The sequence below is a fragment of the Chelonoidis abingdonii genome, chromosome 1 (assembly GCF_003597395.2).
Source record: "Chelonoidis abingdonii isolate Lonesome George chromosome 1, CheloAbing_2.0, whole genome shotgun sequence".
Lineage (NCBI taxonomy): Eukaryota > Metazoa > Chordata > Testudines > Testudinidae > Chelonoidis > Chelonoidis abingdonii.
The window spans coordinates 264,601,818-264,624,125 of NC_133769.1; the positions used below are offsets into that span (position 1 = coordinate 264,601,818).

The following is a 22,308-nucleotide window of genomic DNA, read 5'->3' on the forward strand; positions in this document are numbered from 1 at the left end:
GGCAAAACCCAGGCAAGCCCGCCCCGCGTGCCGGGGGAGAACGCGCCCGGCAGCAGCAGCAGCCGCAGCAGCTCACTGTCACCAGCCGCCGCGGCAGCAGCCGCCGCCTCCTCCTCTTCAGCATCCTCAGCCGCGCTCCGGGAGCCCTGCAGCAGCGCCGCTCGGGCTAGAGCGCGGGGGGGGAGGGAGCGGGGAAGACGGAGACCGGGGTGCAGGCATCTGTGCCAGGGCTCTGGGCTCAGGAGGAGGAGAAGCAGCTCCGGCAGCGCTAGGAAGGAAGGAGGCAAGGCAGGCAGGGGAGCTGCTCTCCTCAAGCCGTCCGTCGGCAGCGGGGGAAGCGGCATGCAGCTGGCAGGGGGCAGCCGGCTTTTCTCAGGAGAGCGATGGAGATCTGCTATCTGACAATGCCTGGGTGAGAGGAGGGGAGGAAAAGAAGCAGCCAGCCAACCCCACCACCAGCCGCCACCACCACTGTCACCACCAGCACCACCACCACCACCACCTCCTCCTCTCTCTGCATTGTTGCTCGCATCTGCTCCGCCGTACTCTGTATTGGATGGATCTGTGGTGAGACCCAGCCGGATCCACCTGCAAAACCCAACAACATTTCAATAGGGAGAGGACGAAGAAGAAAAAGAAGAAGAAAGAAGAGGAAGAAGAGAGAGAGGGAGGGATAGTGGACGAGCGAAAGCGGGAGGGAGAGAGAAAGGAAGGCAAGAAAATCCCCCCCCAATCTTTTAAGTCAATGCATATTGTGGTGACACTGGCAACGGAGCCCTCACGGTGGAGTCGGCCAGGGCTGTGCGTTCCCAAAATATGACCAGGGGTGCTTGGATGTGCAGTCGGCAGTACGATGACGGCCTAAAAATTTGCTTTGCACCCCGGGAGAACGAGAAACCCTTCACTGATTCAGAGAGGGCTCAGAAATGGCGACTGTCCCTGGCATCGCTCTTGTTTTTCACAGTCCTGCTCTCTGATCACTTGTGGTTCTGTGCCGAAGCCAAACTCACCAGGACCAGAGACAAGGAGCAGCAGCAGCAGCAGCCCGAGCATCCGGAGCGGGAGCTACTCTCTAGCATGGGGGAGCCCTCGCCTGCAGCACAGGCGGCCCATAGACTCCTCTCCTCCTCATTACCCACCTTGCCTCCCTCCCCCAGCAGCTGCAGCAGCGGTGGCAGCAGCAACAATAATAACAATAACAACAACAACAAAGCTATTTTTCTAGGGAACTCTACCAAACCTTTTTGGCGCCTGGAGACGTGTTACCCGCAGAGCTCCGCATCTGGCCAGTGTTTCAGCGTGGAGGATGCGGACTACGTGTGCCGGAGGAGATGGAGCCGGGAGCAGCAGGTGACGGGGAATCATCCGACTCCGAGCTGGAACTTCACGGATTTTTACCTTTCCTTTTGTAATTCCTACACCCTTTGGGAGTTGTTCACCGGGTTGTCCAATCCGGACACTTTGAACTGCAGTCTGGATGTGGTGCTGGAGGGGGAAGGCTCCTGCAGCCAGTGCGTCCAGGCTTACCAGCGCTACGACCAGCACGCTCAGGAGAAATACGAAGAGTTTGAGGTTATGCTCCAGAAATATTTACAATCGGATGAATACTCGGTGAATTCGTGTCCTGAGGATTGTAAGGTAGGAGCCCTGCTGTGTTTTATGCTCTCTTTCATTGATGGGCCGGCTGGTTGCCTTCCTTTTTCTTTTGGTGGTGTTTTTAGTTCGGGTGCTGATGGCTTTAATTATTCGGGAGGAATTGTCTCTTCTAGTGGAAACTGACAAGGGAGCCTTATTTACGCATTGCTTGCAAGGAAAAGAAGAGTGATCCTTGGTCCGCTGGGAGTGCAGAGCTGGATTTCCCCTACTCATGAATATGCGATTGGCTCAAACTCGGCTGCCTACTTCCACAGGGCTTGCATGCGGCTTGACAGAGAGGCAGGGGTAGGGGCTGCATGCCAATTAGCAGGACCTAGTACGGCAGTGGGTTGTGAGTGGGCTGCCTCTGGTTGTTGACGATCTGGAGTGGACGTGGGAAGTTGGTTGTTCCGCAGGATCAGCGGCGTGGTTGCTTGGCGTTTGTGTAGGCACTCGGTAGCAAAAAAGTGTCTGTTTCGGTGCGCACCGGGGGAACTTTCTGATTGCTGTGTAAGCGACGTGACTCTGTCTTAACTTTCAACCAGTTACTGATTGTCTTAGGCTTTTGTGTTGAATCTCAGTGAAGTCAATTGATGACTTATGTCCAGTCTTAGCTGACTTGCAAGTCGTCTTGTCTTAGAGCTTCCTTCCAGAAGCAAGATGCTGTCCAGAATCTCTGAAGGACAAATGTTTCGGTGTCTTGGCATAGAATTATGAATACTGATGTGTTGTTCTCTTTAACATGTGCAATTGTGATGGGATTCCGGAGGAATCAAGAAGGAGCATTTCCTAATGTACAAACAGAGATTGTGGCAATGCAATCATGTGTAAAAAGGAAGACGTTCCAGGTGATCATCTATGTGTGCGTATATGTCTGTGTCTGAATTCTGCTCTACACAATCTGTGGAGTGGAGAAGAGCTCAAGGACTAGAGTGGCTGTAAACAGATACTGCAGTGACCTTTACTAGGGAAGTAATGATGACAGAATTTCAATAAACCTAATCGTTATTCTTTACGTATCCCCCATGCTTATTCAGAGCGATCCAAAGAGATTATTTTTCTTCATAAGCAAACAGTGTCCCACGTTGGCTCTGCGGTAGCTGTCTCTCCACTTTGCACAAGACTAGTTGGCCCAGCTGTCAAGGCGGGAAAGCTCAGTGAAAGGGGCTGTGCTTGGTGCTTAAAATACAAAGTCTGTTTTTTTTAAAATATTTTTTTGAACAGCCAAACAATCTACATGGCTTCTGCTCTGAACTGGCTTACCTGAATTTTCTTGATTATCTACTGCATTGGTACCTTAACAAATCCAAACCAAATCCTGCTTTAGAAATCTGAACCAGCTGAGCACAGCAGCACAAACAAATTACCTATCTGAACGGAAGGCTTTTCTGGTGATCATATTTAACAAGAGAACCTGATCCCACACCCCTTAGTGCCTTTTTAACTTTAACAGGGCCTTCTGGTTTCCTTTGATGATTGCGGTATATGCCTCACAGAATCCCATCATGCTGAATATGGGCAGTACTAATAAATGTAGCTTATGTATACTGCCTCAAAGGACAAACATGTGCATGTCCAACAGCCCAATAACGTCATCTCGTTACGTGAATAAAACCTGATGTTATCAGCAAGAAAAATATGTCAGTAGAGTTTGTATCATTAAGTTCAATAGGAATGAAAGCAACTCACAAAGCAATTTTGAACCTGCATTTCCTGGATTATTTAACTGTATGTGTATATGTAAACATGCACCACAGGCATTTTATACTTACATTACAGCGTAAATATCTTTTATCTCGATATTGGCTGATTTGGAGGCAATAGAAAATTTTGTTCAAAAGTTATCCTGCTAAGGGCCAAAAGTGTGAGGGCATCATTGCCGTTTCAGTAACTCCTTCACCTGGAAATTGATCTCCTGCCTTGTCCTGCCAAACGATCAATATTTACATTCTTAACATGATGTTTTAAATCATAGGCTGGTTTGACTGGACTTTTTCACCACCCCATTAACAGTTGCTTTACCAGATATCAGATCATGTGAGAAAGGAGAAATTGCACAGAATACTAATTATGCAATACTGTATATTATTTCTTTTTTTTCCCAGTGGGGGTTGATGTGAATAAATGTTCTGAATGAGTCTTCGGAAGAGAAAAAAATTACACCAGTTATATTTTTTTTAAAAAATATAGAAAATATGCCTACTTGTACCTTTCAGCAAGAAAAAAGGAAAGAAGGGGCAAAATGAAATACAGAACAAATTACTAATTTGGGTTGGGGTTGCATGAACCAGACCTGCCTGCCAGTGCTATTCTACTGTGTATTGAGAATTTGTCCAGCCAATCTATGTGACAAAGTGAAGGCAAAACAAGAACAAAAATGCTAGTAGTATTGTTCCTTTTGGAAGATATGACAAAGAACTGATCTGGTCAACTATGGTTTTTATGTGTGATAATTAATGATCAGATGCAAAGCCCTATTCCTGTTACACTGGCTCTTTTCTAAAAGAGTTGCTGTCCGAGGTGCTGAAAGACAGAGCACAATGCTTACTGCTCATATAGTATGAAAACATTGGAGATATATAACTATATTACATGTTCTCTCCCTGAATTTATGTGTCCACATCTTTTAGGGAATTTTCAAATCTTATATATCACTGTGTGAAATCCAATCATTTGGCAGTCTTAAGCAGTCTAGCACTGCATATGATGTATAGTAAGGTGATTTTGTGTACTGTATACTCAATTGTATGTACATGCAACTATAAAGTCCTAGGCTTTGTTGTTGTTTTAAGAAAAATGCTCCATCTTGGGGAAATGACCCATTTAAAAACAAAATAAATTGAAAATTCCACTTTACTATCTTGTTTTGTTCTTTATAAATACTTGATTTATTAAACTAAAATAGGAAACAGCTTTGCTAATGTACTCAAAGCTGTGATAATGTCTAGATGATATTTAAGAATTATGTTAAAGGATCAACATCTAACATCTGATGGCCAAACAGAAATTTGACATCTAATCAGATATATTTGTTTTACTCCATTTGACTGATTAATGTGGTGTACTGCTTTTTACTGTGTATTAAAAGATAATATGAAAAATAATGAATTTATTCAATAGTCATGTATATAAAGACAGGTCAGAAGTGAAATAAGAAAACCTATTAAAGAAATCTATTTGCATTTAAGAAAGTTTTAGTATTCTGGGAGAGTAGCTACATTGTGGAGGAGAAGAGAGTATTTCATCCAGTTAACAATGTTTAGTTGATTACAAAATCAGGAAGTTACTATGAATACCACTCACTGTAACATTTATATTCTACTGGACCCTCTACTCTTCCTTACCCCAGCAACCTCAAGAAACAGTTGATTCAGAGGTTAATAAGTGCAATTATGACATTACTTGTTCTCTCATGCAAATTATTTTACCTTTCAGTAATTATCATATAAATCACAATTAGCAATTATTGCATAGTTTTTTACTGTATCATTCTGAAATAGTGACTTTATATTTTCATCTTTTTACCTAAAAGTAAGATTTTTATGAGTTATTGGACTTTCTTCTCTAAATGATCTAAGATTCATTGAATGTCTAGTAGTTTCTGGGGTTTGTTTTAGTCATGTTTTGTATTATGGCAATACGTTTGCAGTCAGAAATTGTTTGAGTTAGTATAAATTCACTTTTAGATATTATGTGAAGCTGAATTTCATATTTAGGCTCCCAGATCATCAAAATAAAAGCATATTAATTAAGTAAAAAGAAATTTCTTCCTCTAACATCAGTAGATCTTGCTTTTAAATGTTACACATATCTGTGTATTTACATTTGATGCAGATTAGAGTAGTTGCTTTAAATTCTCAAGGTTCAGATACTTATGTTTGACAATGCCACATAAACTACATACACAATGTATACTAGTTGGGGTTTAGATTGAGCTTTTCTGTGGACTTGTTTCTGTTTTACAAACACTAGTTATTGTTGTCTCACTGTAATTCTATTCTGGTTTCAAAAGTTATTGATCAACTTGCATAAATCTGGTGTCTCCGAACATTTTTTTGTTTGTTTTGATAATCACACATACTAGGAATGTACAAAACAAGAAGTACAACAAAGGAAAAAAAATGTATTTTAATGCATTTAAATATTGGGGCAGATTCTTAGTTGATGCAAATTAGTGTCGCTCCACTGACTTTAATAGAGTTATGCTGAGTTACAACGGTTGAGAATCTGAACCATTATCTATTTTAAACTTTGATTTTTACAACAAAAATTGCTTTTGTTCTGTAAAATTAAGAAACATTTTGAACTAATGTTTACATCTGGTGAAATTATAGTAATTGTGATTGATAATATTCATATATTCTTGCTAACCAGTGTGACAGACCCAGGCCACTGGGGTTCAGGAATCTGGTAGAGGGCAAATATACTGGTCACTGGATGAGTAGTTTTCTGTTCCCTGAGTGACCAGAGCAGGGGCTGCTCTAGAGTAATCAGGAAACTGCTAGAACCAATTAAGACAGACAGGCTGATTAGAACACCTGCAGCCAGTCAAGGCAGGCTAATGAGGGCACCTGGGTTTAAAAAGGAGCTCAGTCCAGTCAGGTGAGGAGGAGTCAGAGGAGAGGAAGTGTGTGTGAGGAGCTGGGAGCAAGAGGCAAAGGGCTGAGAGTGAAGAGGTGTGCTGCTGAGGATTAGGATACACAGTGTTATCAGACACCAGGAGGAAGGTCTCTTATGTGTAGGATAAAAAGGTGTTTGGAGGAGATCGGGGAAGTAGCCCCAGGAGTTGTATTGTCGTGCAGCTGGTTAAAAGATGGCATAAGTCCGCGCACCAGGGCCCTGGGCTGGAACCCGGAGTAGAGGGCGGGCCTGGGTTCCCCCCAAACCTCCCAACTTCTGATCAGACACAGGAGGAGTTGATCCAGATTGTGGGGAAGATCACTGAGGTGAGCAAATCTGCCAATAAGCGCAGGACCCACTAACGTAGAGGAGGAACTTTGTCACACCAGGAATAACTGATACTATATATAAATGGTATTGGGTTGATGTTAGAAGACTCAGTTCCTAATAATGAGTTGTCAGCTTTCTGTCAGGGGAAATACTCAAGTTCTTATTCTTAAGTCAGAAGTCTATTGCTTTTCTGGAATAGAGGAAGATTCTGGCTTCTTCTGCGTCTTAACTGGGTCAAAGCAATAAGTAGGCCATACAAATGTAAAGGTTTTTTAAATGCTGGTTTTGGAGACATAGAATACTTTCCGTATGGAAAGCATTTAAGCTGGAGAATATTCTTTGCAGACACATTTATTAATGCTTGTAGTTACTGAACAAAACAGCTAGCATCTCGGAGACAATTATTTTACTGTAAGAAACTAAAGTGTTTGAAATAAGAACTTACTGCCCTTTGTCAATATTAGTTTAAATACTGCAATGTGTAATTAATGTATTTTTATAAATTATCAGAATAACATCCTATTATTCTCTTTTAATGCTAGGATACCAGAGTAGAAATACTAGAAGATATGCCAATATTTTTACTTTTTTTGTTAAAGAAAATGGGTCAATTCCTGCTGGAAAATCTGTCACCTAACATCAATGAGATGACTGAGCAAGGGTAGGCTTGGGCCCACAACTCTAAAACTATTTTGTGCATTACAGTTCTTCATTGCTAAGCTCTCCATTGAAATTGGTTTAAGGAAATTGTCATGGCAGCTTCAATATATTTCTTCAGTCTGAGCCTTATCCAAAGTCCAAATCAGTGGCAGTACTTCCATTACTATAATGGGCTTTGGATCAGGCCCTAGATATCCTATAGGATGATACATAAAACAAATACATGATAAAGATTAAATAATATTTAGTCAGTTCAGATTTGCAATTTTAAGTCTACACTGCTAGCAAATTTGTAAAAATAGTTGAATTCTAATGCTACTTAGTTAAAAAATATGGGTTCCTGAGTATTATTATTATCATAAGTATTCAGTTGATCAGTGAATATAGCTGGTATACTTCTACACCTGGTTTTTATTTGATCACTGTGTTCAACTCTTATTAAGTAAGAGGTTACTCTGGAGCATTTTAAAATAATTAAAATTGCATTATTTCTCATTTAATTGGAAATATCATGGTTTGTATGAACCATGAGTTTACTGTCGTACTTTTTTTTTTTCTAAACAGAAGTTGCACTTTAATCGGATTTTGGTTTAACCTCTTAGTTAAGTAGGCAGAGAAGAACAGATGAGAAATTTGAAACTAAATTTCAGATGATGAGAACCTTTCTGTTGCAAAGGTCAAATAGACCAGTATTTGACACAAAGCTACTTAGGAGTTCTGGTCACACAGCAATATTTGAAATTTAATACATTGGGGAGTGATTCTTAAAATTAATCACTAAGAGTGAAGTCTTATGATTTGGCACTGGTGGACAGTGTCTAGTATGAAAGGCAATGGTAAAAATTGAATTACAAAGCTGATATTTAAAAAAACCTCTGGAAATGTAGTGTTTATTTTTAAAACTTCTTTGAATATGAATAACATATATTATATTGTAGGAAATTATGATCAGTTTTTTGTTCTGAAGTAAAATTATTTTCATGTGTACAGTTTAAAATACATCATGTAATTTGGATAACTGCACAAACTGATGTTTGTGCATTTTTTTTTGCTGAACTGAATGTAAAAAGTTAAACCAACAGTGTAATTTCCCCCCCTGAAAATTAGTTTGTAGATTTGACATGTGGCAGAACTCAATACCTCTATTATAGTCCATTATGGCTTTATTGTAATTAAGGGCCTGATCCTCACTCCATTTAAGTCAAGGGCAACACTCCCATTTGCATCAGTGAGTTTTGGACTGATCCCTAATCTCTCAATTCAACAATCTACTTAAATGCATGCCCAATCTTAAGTACATAACTAGTGCCAATCAAGTCAATAAGATTATTCGCATGCTTAAACTTAAGTATTTACTCAAGTGCTTTGCTGTTCCAGGGCCAGAGTGCTCAGTAGCTTGTCGGATCAACCCCTTAAAGATCAAATTTCTCATGACCATAAATCTATCCTAAAGACTGGATTAGTGTCAGCTGCCATTGCACATGTGGGGATGTTAGAGTCGTATAGAATATGTTCATGCTGTGTTTAAAAACTTGGGGCAATAAGTCTCAGAGCCTGGGCCTAAAAACTTGGGCTCACAGGGGCTTGTGTCAGTGATGAGCTGCCAAAATCTTAACAACCAGTTCCTCACCGGGTCCGGTTCCCCATCTGACCCCCACCCACGTCTTGCCCCTGACTGCCCCCCTCAGAACCCACGACCCATCAACCCCCCCTGCTTCTTGTCCCCTGACCACTACCCCTGAGACCCCCCCAACCTAACTGCCCCCCATGACCTCAACCCAACTCGCCCCACTCCCTGTTCCCTGACTGCCCAACACCTTCCACCACCACCCCAACAGATCCCCGGAACTCATGCCTACCCAACCCCCACTCCATTCCCCATCCCCTGACCGCCCCCCCAGAACCTCTGCCCCCTCCAACCCCTCCTCCAGGCCCGGCCCCCTTACCATGCTGCTCAGGGCAGCATCCATGGATGCCGCGCGGCCGCTGGAGCTCGCCTCCCCGCCCATGCCGCTCAAAGTGGCAGAAGCTGCCAAGCTGCCCAGAGCACTGACTCTGGCAGCCCGGTGCGCTGTGGCTCTCCGAGGGTGGGGAAGCAGAAGAGGGGCTGGGGGACCCTCCTCAGCTGGGAGCTAAAGCGGGCCAGACAGGATGTCCAGCGGGCCGGATGTGTCCTGCGGACCGGAGTTTGCCCACCCGCCTGCCCCTTTAACAGCCGGTTCTACGCCGGCTTCTAAATTTAACAACTGGTTCTTGCGAACCGATGGGAACCGGCTCCAGTTCACCACTGGTTTGTGTTATGGTACTAAAAACAACAGTGTAACTGTTTGTGCCCAGACTGGAGCTTGGAATCTGAAACCCTCACTCCTCCCTGGGCTTCAGCGCCTGGACTTCAGCCTGAGCCCAAATGTCTACATAGCTGTTTTTAGCACCATAGCATGAGCCAAGTCTGTAGGCCCATGCTCTGAGGCTAGGTTTTAAAACACAGCATAGACATACACATAGTGGTAGGTTTCATTGCTCTGCCTTCAAGCCTCCATTACACACTGGTTCATTTGGATATACCTTGTACAGTTTGCAGATGACGCAGAAGACTCCTTTCTTCATCCCCCTTTCCTACTAGCGAAGAGTCATCAGAAAGTTGAATACAGTTCTGTCATTTATAATGCCTGAAGATCACTTGGTCTTTACTCGATCTTTTGTCTCAAGAAACTCACACTGAGATTCGTGCATGTTTTGCTTCATTCTTGCCTGAGTAAGGATTGCCTAAAAGGGTAAAGACAACACACAAATTGTATTCTTTAGTATCACTAAAACACCTCAGAAAACAAAAAATGACAGCAGTGTTAAAATTAGGCTTGTGGAATGTTGTGTTGAAATGCTAATTCCAATGCAGATTGAGTGGGTTTGGTTATGCATGCTGGTCTTTGGTGCTGTCTTGCACCAGCATGGACATATCACTAGGTTCATGGGACCTGCACACAGTCTCATGGGAAAATGTGCGAGGAGAGCAATCTGTGTTTTAGAGATGTGAATGGGAGTAAATGTATTAGGTTATGTGATTATATCAGTGTTAAATGGGATGAGAATGGTCTAGCTTTTTTGGGGGGGAGGAGGGCAGACTGTGCAATAGTATTTGTGTCTGACTCTCGCAAAAGCAAATCTTGTGAGAACAGGGTGTAAAAGAATGGTGGTCTGGTTGTTTCCCTCCTTATAAGATATTCTGATGGGTGTGTGTGTGTGTCTGAGAGAGAGAGGGGGAGGTGGATGGATTCCAACAGCTTTAATCATCTTCTTCTGTCAGACCATGCAAGAGGGGAACTCCAAGCCCAGCTATAATCCCCTACAACCCTCTTCACTCAGTATACACAGCTCTGCTCCCTGTGTATACTCAGAAACACAACTGCTTGTTTTAGTGAATAACATATGGTTTCACTACATTTTAGTCTTGTAAACACAGTAGAGCCATCATAGCTGAGAAAGCAAGTTAGCTTTACCCTGTTAAATTCCAATTATAGGGTCAGGTTGACTGCTTGAAAGCAAGTAAAGGCAATGGAGTTGCACTGCTGTCACTGAGGCATGTTTTAGCCTTCAAAAACCCTGTTTTTTCATGATGAAGATGTGTGAGATGGAAGGAACGCAGCTTGACTTTTGGAATTCTGGTTGAGCTACTTGTAAGCGCAGCATGTGATATGTGGAAGTCCTGGATCATTCCTGTGACATCTGCACTTGGAAGGGTCTCCCCAAGTACGTTCCCCAGCTCATGGCCAAATTTGGGTTCAGCTCTCTGTGGGTGTCTGGACTGTGGGAAGGGTGAAGATTGGGTGAGCAAGAGAAGATGTGGGCAGGCCAGGAGTGAAGCTGTAGGTGTGTGTGTGGAGGAGGGGAAGGGGGCGAATGCACATTATCTGTCCTTACAGTCTCACAGAGATGTTTTGGAAAAGAAAATATATTATTAGTATTATCATTTGTGCTAAGCTCCATCTTCAGAAGTTTCAGGGACAACTGCAGCTGGAAGAAACCTTGGTAGCCTAGGCCCAAAGAAACTACACTGCCAAGGAGCCAGAAATGGGGGCAAGCAGGTGTCAGTGACACAGTTCAAGAACTTCACATGAATATCATGGCCTCCTGAACGTCCTTGAGGATCTGTCTTTTTTCAGGATGCTGCAGGATGGGTCAAATCTCCCCCCATCCCTGGTAGGATAATGCAGAAAGAGATTCTTATGGGGATTTCTTCCCTGTGATGGTAAAACCTAGGAGATGGGATGATCTGAACTGAACTTATTAACAGGAAATATACATGGGATGAGATTTCCAAAAGTGCTGTGCTCTTTTTGAAGTCAACGAGAGGTTTTCCATTGTCATTAATGGGATCATAGCTAGGGCAAAGTGCCACTTTTGAATGAAGTATTGAATTTTTCAGATGTATCTAGTGCAACATTTAAAGAAGCAGCAATTTTAAAATGGGTTATTTTAGTATTGCTTGAATACAAGATGTTCTGTGGTCTTCAGGCAAATCAGAAGCATTTTCTCAGGGAATGTGTGTAATTCCAGTAGTTATAAAAATATCTTGAATGAGTCCTGAATGTGTGTTTAATTCTGGGTGGTCATTACTTCTGCACAGTTGATCATTAGTTGATTTTATTTGCCTGAGTACAACATGCAGATGCCACTGACAGCCTGGCCAGTGGGTGGCTGAAGGAAATAAAAAAAAACTGGATGGGTACCTTGAAAGGTCACTGAGTCTAGCCTCCTGCCTTCACTAGCAGGACTAAGTACTGCTTTTGCCCCAGATACCTAAGTACCCCCCCTCAAGGATTGAGCTCACAATAGCTGGGTTTGGCAAACCACTGAGCTATCCCTCCCCTTGCCTAAAGCAGCACGGACAACATGTTGTGATTGGTGTTCTCTTTGTCAGGGCTGATGGAGCTATTGACCAAGGTGACAAGGTGACAACATGCAGATGGAATCTAGAGCATGTCAAGCTACTTCATCTTTGTGGAGCATTGTCATTGCAGTGAGTCCTTTCATTACATGTTCAACATATTAGCAATCAAAACCATAACGAAATTTCTCATGAAAGTAAAGAAAAAAATAGTCTGTGATAAGTAGCTGATAATGTTTCTCACTTTGTCAGTCATCCTTTTAGGAAACAAACAGACATGTTTTAGAATTTATTGTGCATTTCTGATAATTTTTCTACTTCGGTTAAGATGCTTTTTATTTGTCAAGAGTTACACTTATGGGAGATACTAACCCTTTTCATCACATTTAAATTTGTATCATTATGCATCCACTTAGGAATATAGTTTTGATTTAAAGTTTTATTATATAAGGAAGATTTTGAAGAACTCTAATATGTATTAAAGCAAATTAGAAAAGTTAATTATATTATCTCTCAGATTAACATGCTACAGTAATTGAGTTCTAAATTCTAAATCATGAACAACCAACGTTTCTAAATGTGTTATTACAAATTATCTTCATTAGGTGAGAACCCTTCCGGGGTATATCAATATATTTATGCAAGTAAGAGCTTAGAAATTACTGGGTTTTGCTTTAAAGTAAAGTTTAGTTTGTAACAACAACAAAAAAAGAAAAAACAAAGTAAATGGAGGATTATTTTCAAATGTCACATTCTGGCTTTTATTGTATATTACTGTAGAATAGATACCACACGTAAATGAATCCTGAAAATTTACTCAACAAAAAGTGAATGGAAGTCACACCTGAGTACCCTTAACATTTTTATCATATATGATGTTTGTTCAGAATAGGCTTTTATACAGAAATGAGTTGTGAATAATAGGAACACCTTATTTAGTCACAGCTGCAATAAAAGTGCTTCTATACTGAGAGACTTATAACTGAGCTGTAAAAGGAAATCCCTCCAGTCTGAAACTTGGCGTAGAAGCACTCAGTCTAGGAGTAGAATTCTTTACAATATATAAATTAAAATAGCTCTTTCATGTTCAAGATACCAGAGCAGAAAAAGAAACAGAATTAGGCCTATGTGAATTAAAACTCCAAAATGTGAAATGCCGAGGATAAATTTGATTCAGATTACTGAATTTGCTCTATGAACCTTACTAGAAAAGGGGAAACACAAAATGATGTTGAAAACGCCCGTTTCCTGTATTAGACTGATTATATTAATTTGCTGTTGATGTCAGACTAATGCTGTTTCTATTCTTTGTTGCTGTGTTTGGTCTTGATCCCATTCTCCTGTTCTATTGATTTTTCAGACATACCATGGCAAAATAGGATGCATCTAATTTGTTAAACCTATAAAGGGAAAAATTACTGAGAGACAGCTCAACAGAATTAATTTGCCTCTTCCAAATAACAGTATAGGTCATTCACCAGTGTTGTAAGGGCTGATATTAGTTAATACAGAGCAACTCCATCAACTTCTAGATTTACACCGGTGCATCTGAGTTCAGAATCTAATAGAGCTGGTTGGAAAATAGAATTTCTGTTCCTTGGGAAATTGCAATATTTCAAAATTTGTTTTCATGCTGAATGGGAATGAAAAGGAAAAGTTTGAAATTACACACAGAAGGGAAATCCTGAAATTTTTTGATTCAGAAACATTGAAATATGTAAAGTCAAAACATTTTGTTTCAATATCATCAAAAAGTTTTATTCTGATAATGGTAAAACATTATAATGTAATATAAATTAAACTATATTATTTTAAATTTAATATGCACTATTACAATTGATATAATATAAAAACAAAAATAATCGCAATTATTAGTAAAAACAAAACATTTTTATCTTATTGAAATGTTTCAACATCATTAGAATAATAAATGATTCATTTAAACTTTTTCTCATAAAAAATTTCATAATGTTGCGGTAAACTGCATTTTCAGATGGAAAATGGTTCAAAATGTCACCAGTTTTAATAAATAGTATTGGAATATGATTGGCAGATCAGACTCACAGGGTTGTCAATATTTCAGATAATGAATGATCGGGGAAGTGTTTTCTTATGCAGGCAAAACAAAATAAAGTCATGATGTGTTAACTGATCCAATTGCAATAGACATGGGTTAACTTATGAACACTTTTTCCTAATAAAACATCAGACAAGACAATTTTCTGGTACATTTTAATCTGTTTTTTAGATAGATGGCTCAAGTTATGACAAAAAATATTTAAGACTATCTATCATTGAGGGCTGATTCTGTCTTACTGGCTCATTTAAGCAGAGCTTGTATACACAATAGAAAGGCAACATTTTAAACATTAATTCCCTGATAAATAAATGAGTTGTGGTGGAGTTAAAATGGAGGATATGTCAGTAACCTAAAGGTAAAATCCTTACAAGAAAGTTTCAGATAGCAATATCTTTGTGAGGAGAGGAGTCAGGAAAAGTCAAAGTTCAGAGGATTCTTACATGAAACACAAACTTTGCAAGTATTAAAATTGCAGCTAAGGAATCAAAACAACCTTATCTCTGCCCCCTTGACTATTTCAATTCCCTTCTTTATTCCTTTTATAGATATTTTGTATTGTGCAATTTTATTTGAACCAATGACTTTTTCTAAAGACTTTAAGAAGTCCCCAGCTATTTTACTTATACAGCTTGCAGGTGGAGTGGTAAAAATATGCAGTACAGATCACTGGTTTATAAATGAGGCTTGGATCATTGGTTGGCATATGAAATTATAAGGCCAGATCATATAAAGTGCTGCATACCTTTAGTACTTAACAGAACAGGGCCCATTAATGGGGACTCAGGAACAATTACTCTCAATATGCTATTTACCTAACTAGGAATTTGTAAATAAGATTTTTCTTTTCCATTTAGAGTATGTAGGATGTAAAAGAAGCCTTGAATTGAGACAAGCGTGATTAAGAACAAGACCTTCTGGTTGTTGTGGTACCCAAGGAAAGTGAAGTTCTTTATTAGGGATGGATAAGCTGAGTTTTTTGGGGGCAGCTTTAAACGGGAGGAGTTAAGTTAGTTTGGATACCTCAAGTGTGAATTTTAATACTTTCAGATGTTTGGGCTTAAACTGAATTTGGAATTTTCCTGCTTCCTCGGGTTTTTTTTTTAATAATTAAAAATTTCTTCTAAGAATTTTCAGCCTTAAATTGCCAAATGTATCCTGTGACTCTTAACCTCACATTAATGAATTTTTTGGTCTAAAATTTCTTCGTTTTCCATAGAGTCCTAAGATGATACTGAGCAAAGAATGGAGCTTTGGGCTGGAGAAGGGTGGAGAGTGGAAAAGGAAAGATGTGGCATTCTCTCTTTCCTTTAGAATTCTTGAAGTCTGTAGAGGATATTCATGCCTCTTGCAGTTCCTAGGAGACATCTAGAACTCCCTGTGAACCTTATTAGCTCACCACAAAGGGTCCCAGTTCCCTTCTCCTCACAAATTCAAGAGCCTTTCAGACCCCACCACTCTACATTGCTTGCAAGTGTCAGGAGGCATGTTGGGACTCCCAATCTCCTCCTCACACAAGCCTTAATGTAAGCTGTACAGTTAAAATGTCACAATTTCACGCCACACATAGTGTAATCTATACACAGAGGTACACATGCCACACAAAACCTGAGTGCATGGGCTTTATGTAGGGAATTACTCAGGTATTGAAGAGAATGGGAGAATCTACTCCCAACCTTCACGCAATATCCAAATCAGCTCAGCAGCTTCTTTAGGGCTTCTACAACCCCATGGGCTGCAGTTCTTTCAGTCTGCTCCAAGTCTCCTTCTGCTGGGCCTATATGGAGGTAGGACACAGCAGAGGCTTGGATTCCTTCTACATATCTTCTTGGCAGCTGCCAATCCTCCATGCAGCAGAACCACAGCAGTTATGCTGCACAGAGGGCCTTCTGTGGTGCCTGTACTGTCGTGTGAATTTCACCTGCAGAGAGCACAACATGGAGTCACACTTTCCCAGTATTTGAACATCACCAAATAGAGTTTTCAATCTACAGATAAATTAAGTTTAGGAAGTCGCTGCTCTGAACTTTAGGACTACAGAAAATATCAAAGTAACAGTGGAAACAGAGCTTATATTGAGAAAAATAAATGAACAAGAATATAAGATGTCTGATCTTCTTCCGTAAAATACTCCCATACCTTCCTCCTTATTTTCTTGTCTTCTTACTAAGAGAAAGGATTATAGGGCACTGCTCAATTCTAGATGGCTAAGGAGCTGATAACCAGATACCAAGGAAAACCTAAGTGATTTATTTTCTTTTTAAAATGATACCATTTTCAACTTATTCGTGAAGATTTCAGTTTACTTAGATTTTCAGCAGACAGGACAACACTGTAGCTATGGCTATAGATTAAGTCCTATTTCTTCACAGAGGACTTCAGGGATTAAAGAAATACTGCTTTAAAACTTGGGAAGGGTCTAAAACACTGAAACATTGTTATTGCAAGCTGCAGTATTTTGAATAATTCTTGTAGACTATCGCATATTGAATTTTTTAATAATGGAAACTTAAAATGCTACTTCATTTGAACATTAAGAACTTATATAAATTCTCTTTGGCAGTTGCAGGATTAAAAAAAAATAAACATCAGTGAAATATACCTTGTCTAGAAATAGTCTTAAATAAGCTTGTGATGTTGCACTCTGTAATGTTTTATGGAAATTTGCTTATGAGTGTGTCATAGAAGATTAGGGTTGGACAGGACCTCAGAAGGTCATCTAGTCCAACCCCCTGCTTAAAGCAGGACCAGTTCTCAGACAGATATTTACCCCAGTGCCCTAAATGGGCCCCCTCAAGGATTGAACTTACAACCCTAGGTGTAGCAGGCCAATGCTCAAACCACTGAGCTATCCCTCCCCTAATATGTTGTAAATATGATGTAACTGAAATATACTTTATACAAAAGGTCTCTTGTAAGGTATCATTACAAAGCTTATAATCTATTGAGTGTCTTCATCCTACCTGTATGTATGTATCATTCTTGTACCTGAAGCTAGAAATATAAAGTATAACTCTGAGGTCCTATTGTAATTCTACAAACTGTAGGCCATTGATGATGGTTTAGAATCTTAATGACTCCCATTGACTAGGACAATTAGTTGTAAATGGCTCTGTTTACTTGCAAGCCTTCCTGTGTTTGTGTAAGTTGGCCCAGGAAGAATGATGGAATGCATCTTAAACCTGGTGCTTTTCCATTTAGAAGGAGGGGTGGGGATCTAGAGAGACAAAAGATTCCCACCTTGTGCCAAAACTATTAAAGGGGGTGGAAGAGAACAAAAGAGGTCCCAATCATGAGAAAGCCCCAGCTTTTCACCTAAGATGCCTACTGGAACTAACAAGGATTTACTAGGAAAAGGATTGGGCCCGGACTAGGAAGGAGTCTAGTCTTTGAAAGAAGCTTATTGGAACATCTCTGAGGGTGAGATTTACCTGTAAACTGTTTCTTAATGTATTAGGCTTAGACTTGCGTGTTTTGTTTCATTTTGCATGGTAACTTACTTTGTTCTGTCTGTTATTACTTGAAACCACTTAAACCCTACTTTTTATACTAAATAAAATCACTTTTGTTTATTGGTTAACCCAGAGTAAGCGATTAATATCTGGGGGAGCAAACAGCTGTGCAGATCTCTCTATCAGTGTTATAGAGGATGGACAATTTATGAGTTTATGGATTTATTTGGGGTTTGGATCCTATTGGAAATTGGGTGTCTGGGTGCTGGAGACAGGTGACCTGCTGAGCAGTTTTTGGTTAAAGTCTGCAACTTTGGGGGCATGGACCAGACCTGGGTCTGTTGCAGCAGGTTAGCACATCTGGCGCAACAAGGCAGGGTTGAGTCCAAGCTGGCAGGGAAAATGGGCTCAGAGGTAACTTCAGCACATCAAGTGAAAGTCCAAAGGGAGTCTCTGTGACCGAACCCATCACAAAGCTTACCACACATTTTGGAAGAATAATGGGTTATTTGTACTCCTCTTCCTAGAAATTAAGACAACAAACTCTCAATTGTATAGACATTCCAGAGTATCTAGTGGGTTAAACTTTTTAATCCTTAGTAGTGGCTGAAAAGTTTTCTTACCTTGGCCACACTGGTGACTTGACTTAGGGACAAAATAAGACAGGAAAAGTGATCTATTGGCTTAATAAAAAGAGAGAAACAAATCATTTGTTGAAGTGATATCAGCATGTTTGATTGATTGAAACATCAAGGGGAGACCTGCAGGTGATCTGCATTTACTTCATTAACTGTTGCTAGTAGGCTAACAGGAATTGCTGATGACGATATCAGAGGCCCAAGATCATTTTGCCAGTTGGAAAAAGCAATTGGAGCAGCATATAAACAAAAATGCAGATATATGGTTTTCATAAATACAATTATAGAACAAATACCTGTGCCTTATTAAGAGTATATAGGAAAATGACTAATGCATTTGTTTGATCTCTCTCAGGTAATCATTAAAATGGTATACGCTGAGATCCCACTCCTCTGATTAGCAAGCTGAACAGTAGAGACCTCTGATGTACTAACTTATTTATTTTCCATCTGCAGAAATATAGGAATTGACATACTGGAGCAGCCCAGTGAGCCATTCAGTTCAGTATCCTGTCTCTAGCGGTGGATGGAGGGAGGTGAAATAAACTGTGTACCAGACACTTGTGAAACACTTTGTTGATTGAGAATGTTTCTTCCTAACTCACACTAGGCAGTGGTTGGCACATAAACAGTAATGCTCGGGGACATATCTTTTCTCTATATATTATTTTATTACTGTGAGTGCTCATTATGGAGGACTGGTAGGGACTCTATTGTTAGGGTCACATTTGAAAATGAAATTAAAATGGAATATAAATCCCTGTTTTTCTCTAAAAGCCCATTGTCTTTCAGTGAGAAAATTCATACAGAGCTGGTTTGTAAGCCCTTTGAAGTTTTGGTTTTGTTTCTCTTTGTAATTCTTAATGTGGCTCTGGCTGGAATTGTTCTTTGGTAGCTTTATAATCCATTGTTGATGGGTATCTGAAAAAAAGCTATTGTAACCTACACAAAATTTGGTAGAGAGGTGCAACCTTTATGGTACTTTTAAAAACATTGGATTTCAGGTTATTTTTGTCCATTATACACCATAAGCAAAAGTTTATGCTCCAGCTGTTAGAGAAAGTTTATGTGCAGCTGTGCATAAACCTTCTTTGCTGTTTGTGTCACTGCACACACACTTGGTGCCACTCATGGACAGCTGTTGACGCAAGTGGATTTGTGTGCAGCTTCTGTGCATAATGGAGAAGAATTTATTTGTGGCTTCTGTGCATATCTGAAAAGGGTCTTATAGGCAGCTGCTGCCACAAGAGTTTATGGGCAGCTTCAGCTCCTGTCACATAGGGTTCATGTGCAGCAGCTGCTGGTGCATAAAGCCTTCTCTATTAGCAGTTACACTAACCTTATGTTTGCAGTTGAAGGTGTGTTTTGCAGCTTGGGTGGGCTTACCTGTGCTAGATTTAATTTAGCTAGCATGCTAAAAATAGAAAGGAAGATGTGGCATCACGGGCTTTGGCGTGGGCTAGCAATGTATGTACCCTAGGTCCCTGGTGTGCTTGTACAGCCCACTCTGAATAGCTGTATCTTCATTGCTATTTTAAGCATGTTAACTAGATTGAAGCTAGCACATGTTTGTCTACCCAAGCTGCAAATCACACCTTTTATTGCAGTGTTGACATAAACTTAGCAGTTGCATGACACCAGCCCCTGGCTTAGGAACTCTAAAACATTAGGAAATTAATGTACAAAAATCTTTGTTGTGAAGCTATTAGTGTTGCTCCTCATATGGCATACTTGACACAAACCAGCAAAAGCAAGGAAATGGCCAGTTAAATGACTTCACAGTACACATCCTCTTCTCCTTCACTCATACGCAAAGCTACTTCCCATTATTAAAACTACCATTCACCTTGTTGGATGAAAAAAGAGATCCACTTCAATTTAGGCTTTAACAGTTTCTTTTATCCTTTATCGTGCACATTTTAAGACAATGCTGTTATCATTTATGAATTGCATATACATGCAAAAACAAAGGTGAGAAAAGTAAATGATCAAGTTGCTTTCCTAGGGGACAAGATAACTCTCTTCAAATTTCTGGTCTCTGTTAGGTTTGCCCCTGTGTCTTCTCCACTCTCTCTTAGTGTCAATCACCTACCTTTTATCCCCTGTTCCATAACTTTGCACTGTCTCAGCTTACAGGTTACCTCAAATGTGTACCTATCTATTCTAAAGCCCTAATTAAAATAATCACATGATTAAATCACAACAACTAACCTGTACAAGTACATTTTTGCTTATACTGCTAAAACATATTTTTATCTGTCTACTTCTGTTATGCCCCCTGACTCCACCCAGTTGTTATCTTACAATAATTGATATTCTTCTTGCTGGTCTGTTGTTTTGTCCTTGAGTTTTTGCTTGTTAGCTTGTCTTGTTGGGGGCTGCACCTGGAGCTAACAGGTCCCTCTTGACACTCTGCTTCACCATGCCATTTGCACAGACCAAAAGTATTACATATAAGATGCACAAACCAGTTTCATGGTTTACACAATCCTGAAGCTGTTTCATCTAAATTCTGAAATGCTGCAGCTGCAGAGACCTACAAGAAGCAAAATTATTTTATATTTTCTTATAATACCATACATAATATTCACTTCTCTAACATTTAGTATATATATTTGACTAACACTGTTCATTACAGAGTTCTCTAACAACCTCAACCTTCCATTCTCCTCACAGCCCTTTAACCCTCTCCTATCACTATTAGTTATGGATGTCAGGGCACTAGTGTGTTGTGCTAGGTGAGGATAGATTGATATAAGGGTTGATTGAAAATAATCATCCCTGGGGGGCAAAGATAAGGTTGTGGCATGTGGTCTGTCACTGATCTCTGAACGTCCTCTGTTTCTTAAGATAGTTTGCCTACAGCTAAATACTGTGTTGCAGGTGAGGACATATTATTGATTTATATAATGAGACTGTAATATCATCAGTATCTTTTCCATCCCATTCCCACTGCTGCAAAAAAAAGCAAAAACATCATTCTTGGATGTTTTAGCTGGAGTGTTGTAATCAAGAAGCAGAAAGTAATTCTTCCATTCTACTCCGTGTTAATTAGGCCCCAGCTCCAGGCACCACATTTCAGGGTAGATATAGACAAATTAGAGAAAGTCCAGAGAAGAGAAACAAAAATGATTAAAGGTCTAGAAAACGTGACCTATGAGAAAAATTGGGTTTTGTTTAGTCTGCAGAAGAGAAGACTGAGAGGGAAAATGATAACAGTTTCCAAGTATATAAAAGGCCATTAAAAGGAGGGAGAAAAAATATTCCCATTAACCTCTGAGGATAGGGCAAGAAGCAATGGGCTTAAATTGCAGCAACGGTGATTTAGGTTGGAGATTAGGAAAAACATCCTAACTGTCAGGGTAGTTTCTCACTGGAATACATTGCCTAGGGATGTTGTGGAATCTCCATCATTGGAGACTTTTAAGAGCAGATTAGACAAACACATGTGAGGGATGGTCTAGATAAAACTTAGTCCTGCCATGAGTGCAGGGGACTAGATTAGATGACCTCTCTATGTCCCTTCCAGTCCTGTGATTCTATGATATGTTCAAAGAATTCAAATATGTTAGTGAGGCACACATGCCATAGTGCTTTGTTTCTGTCTTATCATGTTCATCTAGGTGTTTCAGAATTCTATTTTTAATTATTGCTTCAAGCAGTTTGTCTGGTACTGATATACAGCTTACTGATTTGCAAGTCAGGATACCACCTTCCTGAACACAGCACTTGTTTAAAAGATAAATACAACAGTTCTTCTCTTTCAGGCCTCAGGATGGTAACTGATTTTAATGAGAAATTAAATGGTTTTGTTTTATTATTCTTAAATTGCTTTAGAATTCTTGGATAAATGGCATAGACTCATAGACTCATAGGTCAGAAGGGACCAATATGATCATCTAGTCTGACCTCCTGCACAAGGCAGGCCACAAAACCCTGCCCATACACATTTATAACAACCCCGAACCCATGACTGAGTTATTGAAATCCTCAAAATTGAGATTTGAAGAC

The 22,308-nt window shown here is 40.1% G+C and overlaps 1 protein-coding gene across 1 annotated transcript in view; it reads left to right on the plus strand.

Moving 5' to 3' along the window:
- Nucleotides 1-216: 216 nt before the first annotated feature.
- NALF1 (NALCN channel auxiliary factor 1) overlaps nucleotides 217-22,308 on the plus strand; it is a 288,039-nt gene continuing 265,947 nt past the window's right edge. The window contains exon 1 of the mRNA XM_032775945.1: nucleotides 217-1,638. Coding sequence (XP_032631836.1) covers nucleotides 817-1,638 — 822 coding nt within the window. The 5' untranslated portion in view covers nucleotides 217-816. The remainder of the gene's footprint in view (nucleotides 1,639-22,308) is intronic.